At 36.8% G+C, this 13,728-nt stretch overlaps 1 protein-coding gene across 1 annotated transcript in view; it reads left to right on the top strand.

Moving 5' to 3' along the window:
• The window catches only part of LOC117111791 (probable E3 ubiquitin-protein ligase HERC1), a gene marked incomplete in the record, with an annotated part of 172,277 nt that overhangs the window by 93,331 nt on the left and 65,218 nt on the right, over positions 1-13,728 (top strand). The window contains 3 exon segments of the mRNA XM_033254783.1: positions 8-210; positions 1,952-2,054; positions 5,560-5,718. Of these exon segments, the coding sequence (XP_033110674.1) occupies positions 8-210; positions 1,952-2,054; positions 5,560-5,718 (465 nt within the window).

Below are 13,728 nucleotides of genomic sequence, written 5' to 3'. Positions count from 1 at the left end.
GTAATAGACATCAATCTGTAATATGGTGTGGGATGTAACAGGACATCTTCTAGCCAGCAGCGCCCTCGATGATGATACTGTGAATATTTGGCAAGAGGTGAGCGGTGGCTACAACCTAGACTGCAGCCTACAACACTCCTCCAGCGTGACTACGTTTCAGTGGTGCCAGCTACCAGCGATGTGTCACAACCCTCACCTTATGCTGGCAATGTAAGTTGTGGGATCTGTGCAAACCATCACGAGGGCAAAGATGCAAATTGTAAAAATGATAACACAAATAATTATTAGTGAAGTTTATCTATACAGTTTTCCTCGGACCTCATTGGTGGTCCGCTTCACGAGCGGATCACCTCTTGTGATTGTTCGAGATCTTTTTATTCTACATTTCTCCAGTTTTTGTTTGCACGATATCTCAAAATTGCTACGACGATCGCTTCATCGATCATTTTGGCATCGCCTGGAATAGACATGGTAAGGTTTTCAAGGTGACCAGTCATGCGTGACGTCAGCTACGCGCAATTTTGCGTTTTTACATTATCGATCATATTAGCTTAACCAATTGCCATTTCGAAATCGTAATTAGTGAGCATTAACTTCAGGTCAATGTTGAATGTAATGTACCCTAATTTTACGCGTGTGCTTCATAACGCGCGAGTACGCGTTCGTCAAAATTTCAAAATGCTCGAAATCACTTTTTGACTAAGTTATAGCACGTTTCAGGCCATTTTGAGCATTTGAAATTTTTTGAAATTTACCACTACTCCTGCCCATTTTTACGCGCGCAGCACATATGGAAGCTAGAAATAAATTTTTTTTTGTCACATTTTGGGTTCCTGACATTGTTTTGACAAGTTTCCCTATCTTTTCAATCACTCTATGGCCAATAACAATACCGTACGCACGCATCAAACATAGTGACCTTTGTGCGCATTTGTGCCGATATAAAGTGAAATTTTGCTAAAATCAGGCCTAATTTTAAACAGTTACAGCTCTTTCGGATGAAAGGTGACCCCCAATTTTTATTACATATTCTAAAAGCACATGAGTTGTAGATATGATTTTATATATCATAATAGCTGATCGGATATTGTGACGTCACCATATTACCATCTGAATTCAACTAACTGAATATTATCGACGACGTGATTTTAACAAATGCGCATTTGAGCGTATCTCGCTTATCCTTGATCGATTGTCTTCCAACATTTAGTATGTTGAGGCAATTCTCTTTCATATATGTGGCATTTTTTTACATTTTGATGACGTTATCATGTTTAAAATATAGGGTTTTGCTTACCCCCCTCATCTTTCATTCGTCAAGCCATTGATGACCCCATAATCACCTTAATCACCTTAATCAGTCGTGATTTCTGAACCATATTTAGTGGGTATAAACTTGGTTAAATGTTATGTACATTATATTTTGTGCGCGCGTAATAACGCGAGCGTTCGCGTGCGTCAAAGTCTTTTTTTAATCAGTTATAGCCCCTTAGGATGAAAGGTGCCATCTGAAGTAAACAAAACTGAATTTTTATATATGATACATATTATGAATGATCATTACTCCTTCACCAACAGGCGTTTGTCAATGAAAGTTGATACATATATATCTCATATCAGGAGACAACAGTGACATTAAGATGCGCACGTGCGTCATGAGGTGCGCATACGCATGAGTAAATCTTTTAAAATGTTCCAAATTCTTTTTTAACAAACTAAATTAGCGTATTTTGCCATTATCAGCATTTAAGTATTGTTCAATCCGCACCACGCACACTTCCTGAGGGTCAAAGTGTGGCGGATCACCTAACTCGTCCGCAGTGACGAGTTCAAATCTAGTTTGTATTAAAAATCTCATTATACCTCATATCTCGTACAATATATTTTAGCTGTTATGAACATTATTTTTTCATTTTGTTATAAAATAATGTATATAAATGTATGATTTCAGTGGAGGTGAAGATGGATCCATGTCGATATGGATAATACCTAATTCAAGTAACTCATCCAAATACCATAACACCTTGAGACCAAGACTGAACAATGAACAACAAGTAAGCAAAATGTTTTCCTTTTTAGTTCCTTTGTGACCTTAGGTCACATGGAACTAATGTAATGGTTCACATGTAAAATGTGTGTATGAGATGTGACACCAAAAGAGGTCAGCTTATTTATAAACAAATAGGCTCCGAAACGGTGCATAGCGGCAGGTATACATTGTGCTCGATAGTTGCTGGTGGACATGCAATTGTGCAAGAAATGTTTGTTTTTTCGGTTAGATGAAAAATGTAAGCTGTAGACGATAAAACATATACCCCCTACCACCAGTTTTGAGTCGTTTTTTAGTCGAAAATTTGATTTGCGCATGCGTCGGATCAAACTTTGCCGACATTTTGTTTCTGTCGCGAGCTGCCTAGAAAAGTTCTTTATGTAGTTTTCGCGACTGTCAGTAAACATTGAGCAAACTGAGATAGTTGTGGCATATCGGCCACTTACTTGTGCTATTATTTGAAGGTGTTCTATTAGTGTTTTAGTATACTTTAACGGCTAAGATTGATGGACCTGGTGTACCTAGGCCTAGCCTAGACGCATACGTAATATAGGCTTCTCTTTGGGCGACACCGTCAGACCTGGTGTAGGCCTAGACACATCTGATATACTATACCGTTAGGCCTACGTAAAGTAGGTTTCTTGGCCTACCACCAGCCTACCGTCAAACAATAAAAATCAACATTTGTGGAATTATTTTCCAAGAAATGATGGTTAAAAATTCTGGACACATAAATATGCAGCATGTGATGGACAGACGAACCTAAGGGTTGGCGGGGGCAGCATGTGATGGACGGATGAACCTAAGGGTTGGCGGGGGGACGGGAGTTCATCAAATGATGTTTGGGAAAATAATGGTCAGAAAATACAGCATCTGATGGACAGTCCCGGGTAGGGGAGAACCTTAAAACTATGGACAAACAAATTTACAGCATAGCTTCATCAAATGATGTTTGGGAAAATAATGGTTAGAAAATACAGCATCTGATGGACAGTCCCTGGTGGGGGAGAACCTTAAAATTATGGACAAATAAATTTACAGCATGTGATGGACTGACCATCTATACACATATACAGCATGTGATGGTGGCATGTATCTGATGGACAGTCCCGGGTGGTGGAGAACCTTAAAATTATGGACACATAAATTTACAGCATAGCTTCATCAAATGATGTTTGGGAAAATAATGGTTAGAAAATACAGCACATGATGGACAGTCTCGGGTGGGGGAGAACCTTAAAATTATGGACACATAAATTTACAGCATGTGATGGACTGACCGTCATACACATATACAGCATGTGATGGAGGCATGTGATTGACGGACGAACGTATGCCTTTCTTCAATTAATTTCGAGTAAAATAATTATTACAACTTCAAGAAAACTCGTGTTTTTATTGCATAAAGAAATTTCACAAGCTTTTATTCTGAAATATAACGGTATCAGTATTCTTTCTATAACGGTAAAAGCCACCGGGAACCAGACGTCGAACAGAAAGCTTCAACAGCCCACGTGCGTTTTGTTGCGACATCATAAATGAAGTTGCTCACGTGACCTCTAGTACCACACTCCCGAAAAGAAGGTTATTTATTGTTTTGAGCGAAGCGATTTCAAATAAAACATGTTTCAAAATAATAATAATAATTATTTATACAACCCAAACCATTGCTTGATTGTCGTAGAAAATGTGGTAGGAATCACAGTACAGCACTGTATAGTGAGTATAATTACAAATACTAGCCCTTCAACAAAGGCTAGGCTAATTAATTGGGCTAGGAGCATGGGCCCAAGTTAGACAGACGGCGCGTGATTTTCGCTGCGGTTGGCGATCTGAACTTTTTGGGAGTAGGTTAACGACTGGTGTATAGGCCGCACCCCAAAGTTATTCACCGGAAAATACTGTGGGGGGGGGGCGGGAGAATTTGTATGAGGCTGGGCAGAAGGCCTTAAAAATAGCTTTAGGATGGGCGCAAGACGTCAAGAGTGGGCGGTGTCGCCCGCCTCCGTCCTGCATAACGGCATCCCTGCACTTCTCAGAACCCCTTACCCCCTCCCCCTTTCATAAATTTCTGGATCTGCCTCTGATTTTTTTAGCTCAAAATGAAAATACTGTATTACCTTACACAATCATTATTCAAAAAGATACAATCAAGTTATTGCAATTCACAAATGTACATTGATTTTTTACATACAAAGGAATGTATGCACCCGCAGGGTTCTGGTTTCATTAAATAATAAAGCCAAGTGAGTCAAGTTTGTGAGCAGTTTCGCACGTTGGGTTTACGTTTTCTGTTCGTCCGAACACGTTCAATCCCATCTGAAATGTTGCCATAGCAAATGCATAACGTATTCATAGAGTTTGTCTAGTTAATGAGTAACGAATGGCCAGCGAACACTCAGCGTATACCGACCTACATCAACGTTATACCGACCTACATCAACGTTTACACGGCGTCAATACGTTAGGCATATGTGTGACATTCGCTGGGCATTCGTTGTGTACGCTGAACAATCGTTGGACAAACGCTGCGAATGCGCTGTCATTCGTTAAATAGACACTAATTGTACGATGAGCATTCTTTTCTCATTCGTTGGGCGTTCGTCTTTCACGCAAAAATATTATTTTTTTGCCAAAAAAAATGAGCGTATTTGAGCGTATCGGGACTTAGGAAAGAATATGACAACGCTCGGCATACGTTAAGTCTATTCGCTACTATGTGACAGGGCCTTTAAAATGACTTAAAATGGTGGTCCAATGTACACATCTGGCTACTGTGCACTTTTCATAATAAAAAGTACCTCTGATGAATAGTTGGTAAATTTAGGAGTTCTAGTCGCTGTTCGAAGTCACTGCTAACACAAAGTGAGTGATCCTTCTTAGAGGTCTATTTATGCTAGTAATATGCTGTCTCTAATGGGGAACCCAGACAGGGGCAGCATACTCCAGCAAAGGCCTACATAAACCGTTAAATAGTCATTAAATACAACAAAATGCTTTATATAACCAACAATTTAAAAAATCTGTTGAATCTTTTGGAAGAGTAGTTCTTTATTTTGACCTTGATTTTTATTTCAAAAAATAGTTTCCTACAAATTAGTGCCAATATTTTCCTGTGATGTGTAAATTTTTGTAGACACAATATCTTCATGATTGTTTACAATTTCAAAAATTTGTGTGCAAAATAACCATTGAGAGACAATGAAAGTGGTGATTATCACTTTTGGAAAATTTGCATAGTTACTTTTAAGCTTTAAAATTATGCCCTGGGTAAGCATCATGTTGACACTTGTCAGAAGTAACGTGGGCATACAATAACTCAAGAAAGAAAGAAGGCTGTCTGAACAGAACTACTGCCAGTTTTGGGTTATTCTCTTGTCTTTACCTTATCTAGATTTTTTTGTTTTTTTCTAACATTAATAGTATGTACATGTAAATTTTACACAGCATATTATCCTAAGCCTCAGTGGATTCACCAGTATAATCAATCAATCAATTGGTATTTGTAGGTTTTGAAAGATTCATACTTATTTCCCGAGCCCTGTGCAAAGTGTGTGCTAAGAACGCACAGCCACATGAAGAGGATCAACTCGCTCAGCTTCAGTCCAGATGGTCTGCTGATAGCAACTGGATGTGCAAAGGGCCAAGTGATCATTTGGTCTCTTCAAGTAAGAAACTGCTTATGTGTCAGATTATAGACTATAAAATTTCTGCTCAATTAGCAATGTAATTAGAAACGTAAGGAGAATAGTGTTAGGAGAAGGCCACTACTGAATGCTGAAAAATTTAATATGAAGTAGGGCTGCAAATTAAGGCTTATTTGGTTGCATTTGCGACCTGATTTTTGTAGATGCGACTAGAGAATGAATTAAGTCACGGGCAGTGCAACACGATCATCTGCCCGTGTGTTTTTCCATACTGTTTACTGTTTTTTTTGCATCAGTCATGACTCGCACAAAATGCCATATCACTTGTTTGTTTGTTTATTGGTGATCTGCTTCACGAGCAACCTCTTGTCAGTAATCATCATCATCTTTTTTTTTTATTCTCACTTTCTCCTCATTTCTTGTTCGCACGATATCTTAAAATTGCTACGAGCAAATCACGCGGTCGCTTCATAAAAAATTTTGGCTTCGCCTGAAATAGTTACGGTAAGGTTTTCAAGGTGACCAGTCATGCGTGACGTCAGCTATGCGCAATTTTGCGTTTTTACATTATCGATCATATCAGCCAAACCGATTGCCATTTCGAAATCGTATTAAGTGAGCGTTAACTTCGGGTTAATATTATGTGTAATGTACCATAATTTTACAGGTGCGCTTCTAAACGCACGTGTACGAGTATTTCAAAATGCTTGAAATCACCTTTTGACTAAATTAGAGCACGTTTCAGGCCATTTTGAGCATTTTAAAATTTTTTTAAATTTTCCAATACGTGCGCAAGCTAGAAATTATGTTTTTTTTTTACATATTTTGGGTTCCTGAAATTGTTTTCACAAATTTCCATTTTTTTCTTTCAACTTATGGCCAATAGTAATGTCGTATGTGCGCATCAAACATAGGGATCTTTGTGCGGATTAGTGCCGATATACAGTAAAAATATGCTAAAGTAAGGCCTATTTTTAATCAGTTATAGCTGCTTAGGATGAAAGGTCAAGGTTGAATGTCATGTACCTTTCCGTTCACGCTTTTTACCATGCACGTACGCGTGCGTCAAAATTTATGTATGCTTAAAATCACAAATATTTTTAATCAATTACAGCTCCTTAGGATGAAAGGTGACCCCCAATTTTGATTACATATTCTGAAAGCACATGAGTCGTAGATATGATTTTATAGATCATAATGGCCGATCGGACATTTTGATGTCATCATATTGCCATCTGAATTTAATAAACTGAATTTTATCTATCACGTCATTTTGAAAATGCGCATTTGAGAGAATCTCGCTTATCCTTAGTCGATCGTCTCCTAACTTTGAGTATGTTTTAGCTGAGACAATTCTCTTTCATATATTTGACTTTTTTTTACATTTTGAAGACGTCATCATGATCAAATTAAATGATTTCTTGAACCCCCTCCCCCAAATCTTTCTTTCCTCAAAACTTTGATGACCCCATAATCATCTTAACCATTCGTCATTTCTGAATCATATTAAGTAGGTATAAACTTTAGGTCAACATTGAATGTCATGTATCTTAATTTTCTGTGCGCACGTCATAACGTGCGCTTACGCATGCGTCAAAATTAATATATGCTTAGAAATCATGCCTATTTTTAATCTGTTATACCTCCTTTAGAAGAAAGGTTGACCCTAATTTTTATTATATATAGTTGTAGATATAATTTTATGGATCAATATGGCTTATCGGACATTGTGACATCATTATATTGCTATCTGAATTAAGAAAAAATTGAATTTTTATTTATGACGTTATTTTTATAATCGTTAGAACGTATCTTGCTTATTCTTGATTGATCGTCTCCCACCTGCGAGTATGTTTTAGCTGAGACAATTCTCTTTCGAAAGTGTCATTTCATTTTTCATTTTGACGACGTCATCATGGTCAAATGATTTAATTTTTGGACCCCTCTCATCTATTTTTCTTTAACTTTGTGCAACAACAGAGGGCGGCAGACTATATTTCGACGCTATCAGACTGATTTAACATGGTTCATATGAAAGGAAAATTCGTGTCATTACCAACCTACATGCGTTTTTAAATTAAACATTAACAAGGTTCAATTTCTTGTATCATTACCGTCCATGCGCACATCGTGACGTGTGCGTTAAAATTTAAAAATTTTCAATATCACTTTTCAGATAATTTTAAAAGCATGTTTCAGGTCATTTTCAGCATTCCAAAACTTCCCTTAATTTACATGCCACATGCTCATTTCCACACGCTTAGTAACATAGAGTAGAACCTCGATTTTACGTACGGTACGGGACCAGAGGGCGTACGTAAATCAGGAGATTTGTAAAATAGAGGTTTGGTAAATTTGTGGTAACTTTTGACCTAATACGTACGTAACGCTCAATAAACGTATGTATGAATGAACGGTGATATCTAGGCTAGGCCTAGAACCATGTGTTTAGTGTTTTTATTCATCACTTTACGATGTCATAATAAAGTGGTCAAATAAAACCATGTGTCTAGTGTATTAATTCATTACTTTATATCTTTTATTTAACTAAAATAAAGAACATGAAAATATTACCTACGACAGAGATATAACTTGGGAATTACCCTTCATGCCTATTCTAAACAACAGAGCTGTGGTGTTGTCTGGGCCTGTTGAGACGTGCAAACTAAAACCATGTGCGCTGCACTGGGCGAGCCAACCAATTAGCGTTCGTGTACGTGAAGCAGCAACCATGTGCTATGCACTGGGCGAACCAACCAATTAGCGTTCGTGTACGAAACTATGTCTACCCAGCTTTGTGTAGAAAATTTGACCAGACGAGTTCTTCCATGGTTTGCCACACGAAGCTAAGGAGGAAAGCAATTATTTTGAGCACCATCGGTAGTTGTTCATCTCACTCAGTTCACGTGGTTTTAGATTATAACAACCCGGTATTAGACTCAATCAACGTTGCTGTTTAATGAAAATGTGTTGCATTATGGTTTGTTTATTGTTATAGTCTTTTTACTTATGGTTGCTCTCAAAGGGGCCGTTTGTTTTGAATATTTTCGTTGTTTTTGATGATGTCATCGTCCATACGAGGCGTACGTAAAACTGGGGTACGTAAAAACCAGGTTCTACTGTACTGAAGCTAGAACTTGCATTTTCTTACATATTGTGGGTTCCTGACACTGTATTTATATCAGGAGTCAACTTTTTTTGCAATTACCGGGCGCACAGGCATCAAAACCTGCGCGTACGTATGCATAAATTTTTTTAAATGCTGAAAATTACTCTTTTTTTAAAACTAGTTGGAGCATATATTTTAGGCCATTTTGAGCATTTTAAAACTTTTCAATCAGTACCGCGCGCACTTCCTGAAGGTCAAAGTGCGGCGGTTCACCAAACTCGTCCTGAGTGACGAGTTCAAGTCTAGATCATCTATCTATCTATTGATCAAAATGACAAGATTTGTAGAGAATAAAATTTAAATTTATGTTTATTTGTTTGTTTTTTTTTATAAATTTGTTTAATTAAAACATTCTCGATTACACTGAGCTTGCTCCTTTCACGCACTATGAAACTTTGGGCGATCTGACGTCTTTACAACCGAAACACAATGTCTGCAAACCACCTTACGAAAATGAACCAATAGGCCGTTTCCACGAATCGGTAGACATCTTCAAGTGATGACAAACATTGTGAATCAGCAGTGCATAACCAACAGAAATAAGATAGCTTTTGGGCTCATTTTCTTACATCATGTTATTTAAAAAATCATAACTCCATAATGGGGCATCGTATCCAAAAACTGTTTCCAGCAAAATGTTCTTAAAAGACTAGTCTACACCACTATATGATTGAAAAATGTTTTTGACCTTAGAGATCAAGATGGAAAAAGAAAAGCCTATCTAAGTAGTGTATGCATTACAGTGCAGTAGCATAGGCTACTTTAGCCATAAGATGGAAGCATTGGTAATGTAATGTAGTGGGATTTGGTATAGCGCATTATACCGAAGTCTCAATGCGCTGGAAAAACAAAAACAAAAGGCAACTCCTATTGTAACCAAACTACAAATGCAGAGAAACAGACTGAGCAGAAGAACCAAACATCACTGCATCGTTCGCCTGCAATTTAAGACCATTGACAGGCAATGGTTGGCCGGCACATAATTCACAGATGCTCTCATGATGTAAGGCACCTATCTAATCAAGCCTATACTCAAATCACAAAAAACAAAAGGCAGAAAAAAAAAATGTATGAAAATTTGAAATTAGTAACAGGTATTGAAAAGATGAGTCTTCAATCTTGTCTTGAAAATAGCAAGAGTTGGTGCTTCTCTTACTAGAAGGTAAGCTGTTCCATAGTTTTGGTGCTGCTACGTGAAACGATCTTTCGCCATACGTTTTTAATCGGCATGCAGGAACTTGCAGAAGAGTAAGGTCTGCAGAAGATCTAAGGCGCCTGCCACAGTTAGCTGAACGAAGGATGATGAGGTTTGAAATGTAGGACGGGGTTAAATTGTGAAGTGCCTTATATGTAATAATCAGGATTTTGAATATGATTCTCTGCTTCACAGGTAGCCAATGCAGACGTTTTAGAACAGGCGTTATATGTTCAAATCGTGAAGTATTGGAAACAAGGCGAGCAGCAGAATTAAGTTGAAGTTGAAGCTTATGGATGAGTTTTTCAGGCAGACCATTAAGTATACTATTGCAGTAGTCCAGTCTTGAAGTAATAATTGCGTGCACAAGCTTTAGGGCAGCATTTTCAGAGAGAAACTGACAAATGTTCTTGATATTTCTAAGGTGATATGAAATAGACTTACAGGTAGTGTTGATGTGTTTGGATAGGGTCATTGATTCATCGAAAGTCACTCCAATGTTTTGAACAACTTTCGAAGGCATGACCATGGAGTCACTTACTGACACATGATGTATTTCAGGTGGGGAATTCAGATATTTTGAATGAATAAGAAGAGTTTCAGTTTTATTGGAGTTGAGAAAATTAATTAAAAAGACCATATATCTGTCTCTTATACACATCTAGATGTGTATAAGAGACAGAAAATGTATTGTACAACAGCACTGCAGAATTAACATTGATATCATTAGTGAATTTGGCTAGTGAGTCTGTAACTCTCTGCCTTACCAGAGAGAGATCGATGTTTCTCCAACTTCGAAAGATAATGTTGCACCTTCTTACAGGAGGCTTAGAAACATTTAATTCAAGACCAACAATATAGTGGTCAGACATGTGGTACGTATGGACGGCAGAAGAAAGAATAAAACTGGGGTTGTTCGTTATGGCAAGATCTAAGGTATGCCCAAGATTATGCGTAGGTGAGTGAATTAACTGCGTGAGGTTAAATGAATCAATGGTATCCAGAAAGGCCTTAGTGTTGGCATCTTCAGGCTGGTCAACATGAATATTAATATCTCCAACAATGAGGAGACGGCTTGTCTGGGAATACCTTTCAACAAGGTCAGGAAATTTCGTGAGGAATAAATCGATTGTTTGAGAACCGTTAATGGTAGGAGGTCTATAGATATTTAGAAGCGTAAATGCATTTGAACACTTGAAAACAGCTTCACATACCTCAAAAGATGTAAATCCATCAACCGCCTTGGATGAAAATGGTATTCGAGAGAGAATACTAATACCACCACCTCTACACTCCCTTTTTCTGGGATAGCTACTAAAAGTATAACCTAAAGGTGTGCAAGCATTTGTTATCGATGTTTCATCCACTTTTAGCCACGTCTCGGTAACTGCAGCAATGTCAACATTGTGTTCATTGATGTAATCACAAAACTGAACCGTCTTATTTCGCAATGACTGAGCATTCCATACTGCCATATTTATTTTATTATCTTTTAAAGATGAACATACATTGGATTGTTGGTTGTGAAGGGGCTCAACAACATGAGACTCTTTTCTGTGAATATGTGTTCCACCCCGTAGGATGACCTTCAGCTGTACAAATAGCAGATGACCTTCAGCTGTACAAATAGCAGTTTGGGTAATATAACCAGTCCGACTCAGAAGAGGCTTTACATTTGCTTCTTGGAGGCCACTCAAATCGATTTTTGAAATGTTTACGCCAGAGCAAAGAGGAGAGGATGAAGACTACGATGCACTTCTGGAATCTTTTGACAAATATTTTAAGGAGCGGAAGAATGTGCCATTAGCTAGACAACAGTAATAGAGGAGGAACCTAAATCGGGTGAGACAATAAACAATTTTGCTACCTGAATTGTTGTTATGGCGAAAGATTACGAATTTAATGAAGAAGAAGATAACCAGGTTCATGATAAAATTATTTCAAAGTTAACCAGTAAGGTACTGAAAAGCAAAGTTTTAAGGTAAGACAAACTGACTTTAACCAAACTGTTAAAAATAACTGCCACATTTTATAAGTCAGCAGTAACGTTGGGTGCCGCACTTAGTAATATCAATTATTCTAAAGATAAGAAAGGTGTGAATAATAAGTATGGTCAGTGTAAAGTAGATATTCAATGATACCGATGTAATTATACTGGACATTTGGCCCGAGATTGCATTCGATCAAAAGACCATATTTATAAGTGTAATTATGCTGTTCATTTTGAAGCCTGTTTTCGCACACAAAATTTTAAAAAGTAAATTTTAAAGAAGGCAAGAAGGCAAAATCTTGAAACTATGCATGTGCTATTAATGTTGACAGTGATGATTATTTTGCTTCTGGAGATTTCTCTGATGAATTGTTTAACAATAACAATGATCCTGTATTTAAAATAAATGGTAATTTTTAAAATCACTAAATATGATGTCCTATGAAACATTTGAAAAATAATTACTGATGTGAGGTTGAGAAATTGTGAAAATAATGTTTTTCATATGCCACAGATAAACCCCTTGATAATCGGGGTAAAGGTTTGAGATATTAAATTCTAATAAATGCGAATTTGTTGATTTTATTGTGGTTCCTGGTGCTCATGCCACATTGCTGGGGAGAAAAACATGTGAAAGTTATAAGTATTTTGAAAAATTGTGTGAATGCAAATAATGTATATTATGATAACCATATTCTTTTTAATTTAAAACAGAAATACCCAGTAGTGTTTCAAGGCTAGCTGGGCAAGGTTAAAGATTATCAACTGAAATGGCACATCGATCCTTTAATCTTATTATTATTCTTTATTCCTTATTCGCAAAAACAAAAGTTACAGTACAATGGTGGAATACATACAGAATGCAAGTACAATACGAACTCATTCACTATAACACAAAGTCTGTCAACCTCACTCATCCAGTTTAACATAAATACAATATTATAAATAAAAAAGGTCAGTTATAATAAAATAAAACAAAATTTAACAAAATATTGAAGGCAAATATAGTGGAATACAAAAATAGATGTAACAAAATATGTAATCATTGATCAGAATTCATTTTAACTTTAAAGAAATTAAATGAAAAAAAAAAATGTATATACTGTATACATATAAAATTAATTAAATATAATTAAAGAAGTGATGGGTAAAACAGCTCATTGGATTTGGGTTAATAAGCAAGATATTGCCTTTAACCAATTAGAAGCTAAGATTGCTTCAACTACTGTTGTAGCTTATTTTAAAAGGGATGCCAACCACAGATGTTTCTCCTTTTGGGTTGGGTGCAGTTCTTGAGCAAAAACATGGTTCTGATTGGAAACCAGTTTATTTTATCAGTCAAACATTAAATGTAGACATTCTCAAGTTGAAAGAGAAACCCTAGCTGTTAAATGGGCTTGTGAAAAATTACAGCTTTATTTAATTGGAATTAACTTTGTAGTTCGGACTGACCATAAGCCGCTGTTGTTTGTACTAAAGCCGGGTGCTAAATCACCCTCAGCTCGACTAGAGCGATAGCTTTTATTTTTTCAACAGATCTCTTTTTTGATTGAATATTCTAAAGGTTCAGAAAATTATGCTGATTTGTTAAGTACTGTAGATTGCCAATTTGGGATAATTACAATGTAAATATTATGGATTCCTCAAATTCTAATGATTTTGCATATAATGTGATAA

The sequence above is a fragment of the Anneissia japonica genome, unplaced genomic scaffold (assembly GCF_011630105.1).
Source record: "Anneissia japonica isolate Jap-2015-1 unplaced genomic scaffold, ASM1163010v1 scaffold287758_len931624_cov196, whole genome shotgun sequence".
Lineage (NCBI taxonomy): Eukaryota > Metazoa > Echinodermata > Crinoidea > Comatulida > Comatulidae > Anneissia > Anneissia japonica.
This window is presented reverse-complemented; position numbering and strand designations above follow the sequence as displayed.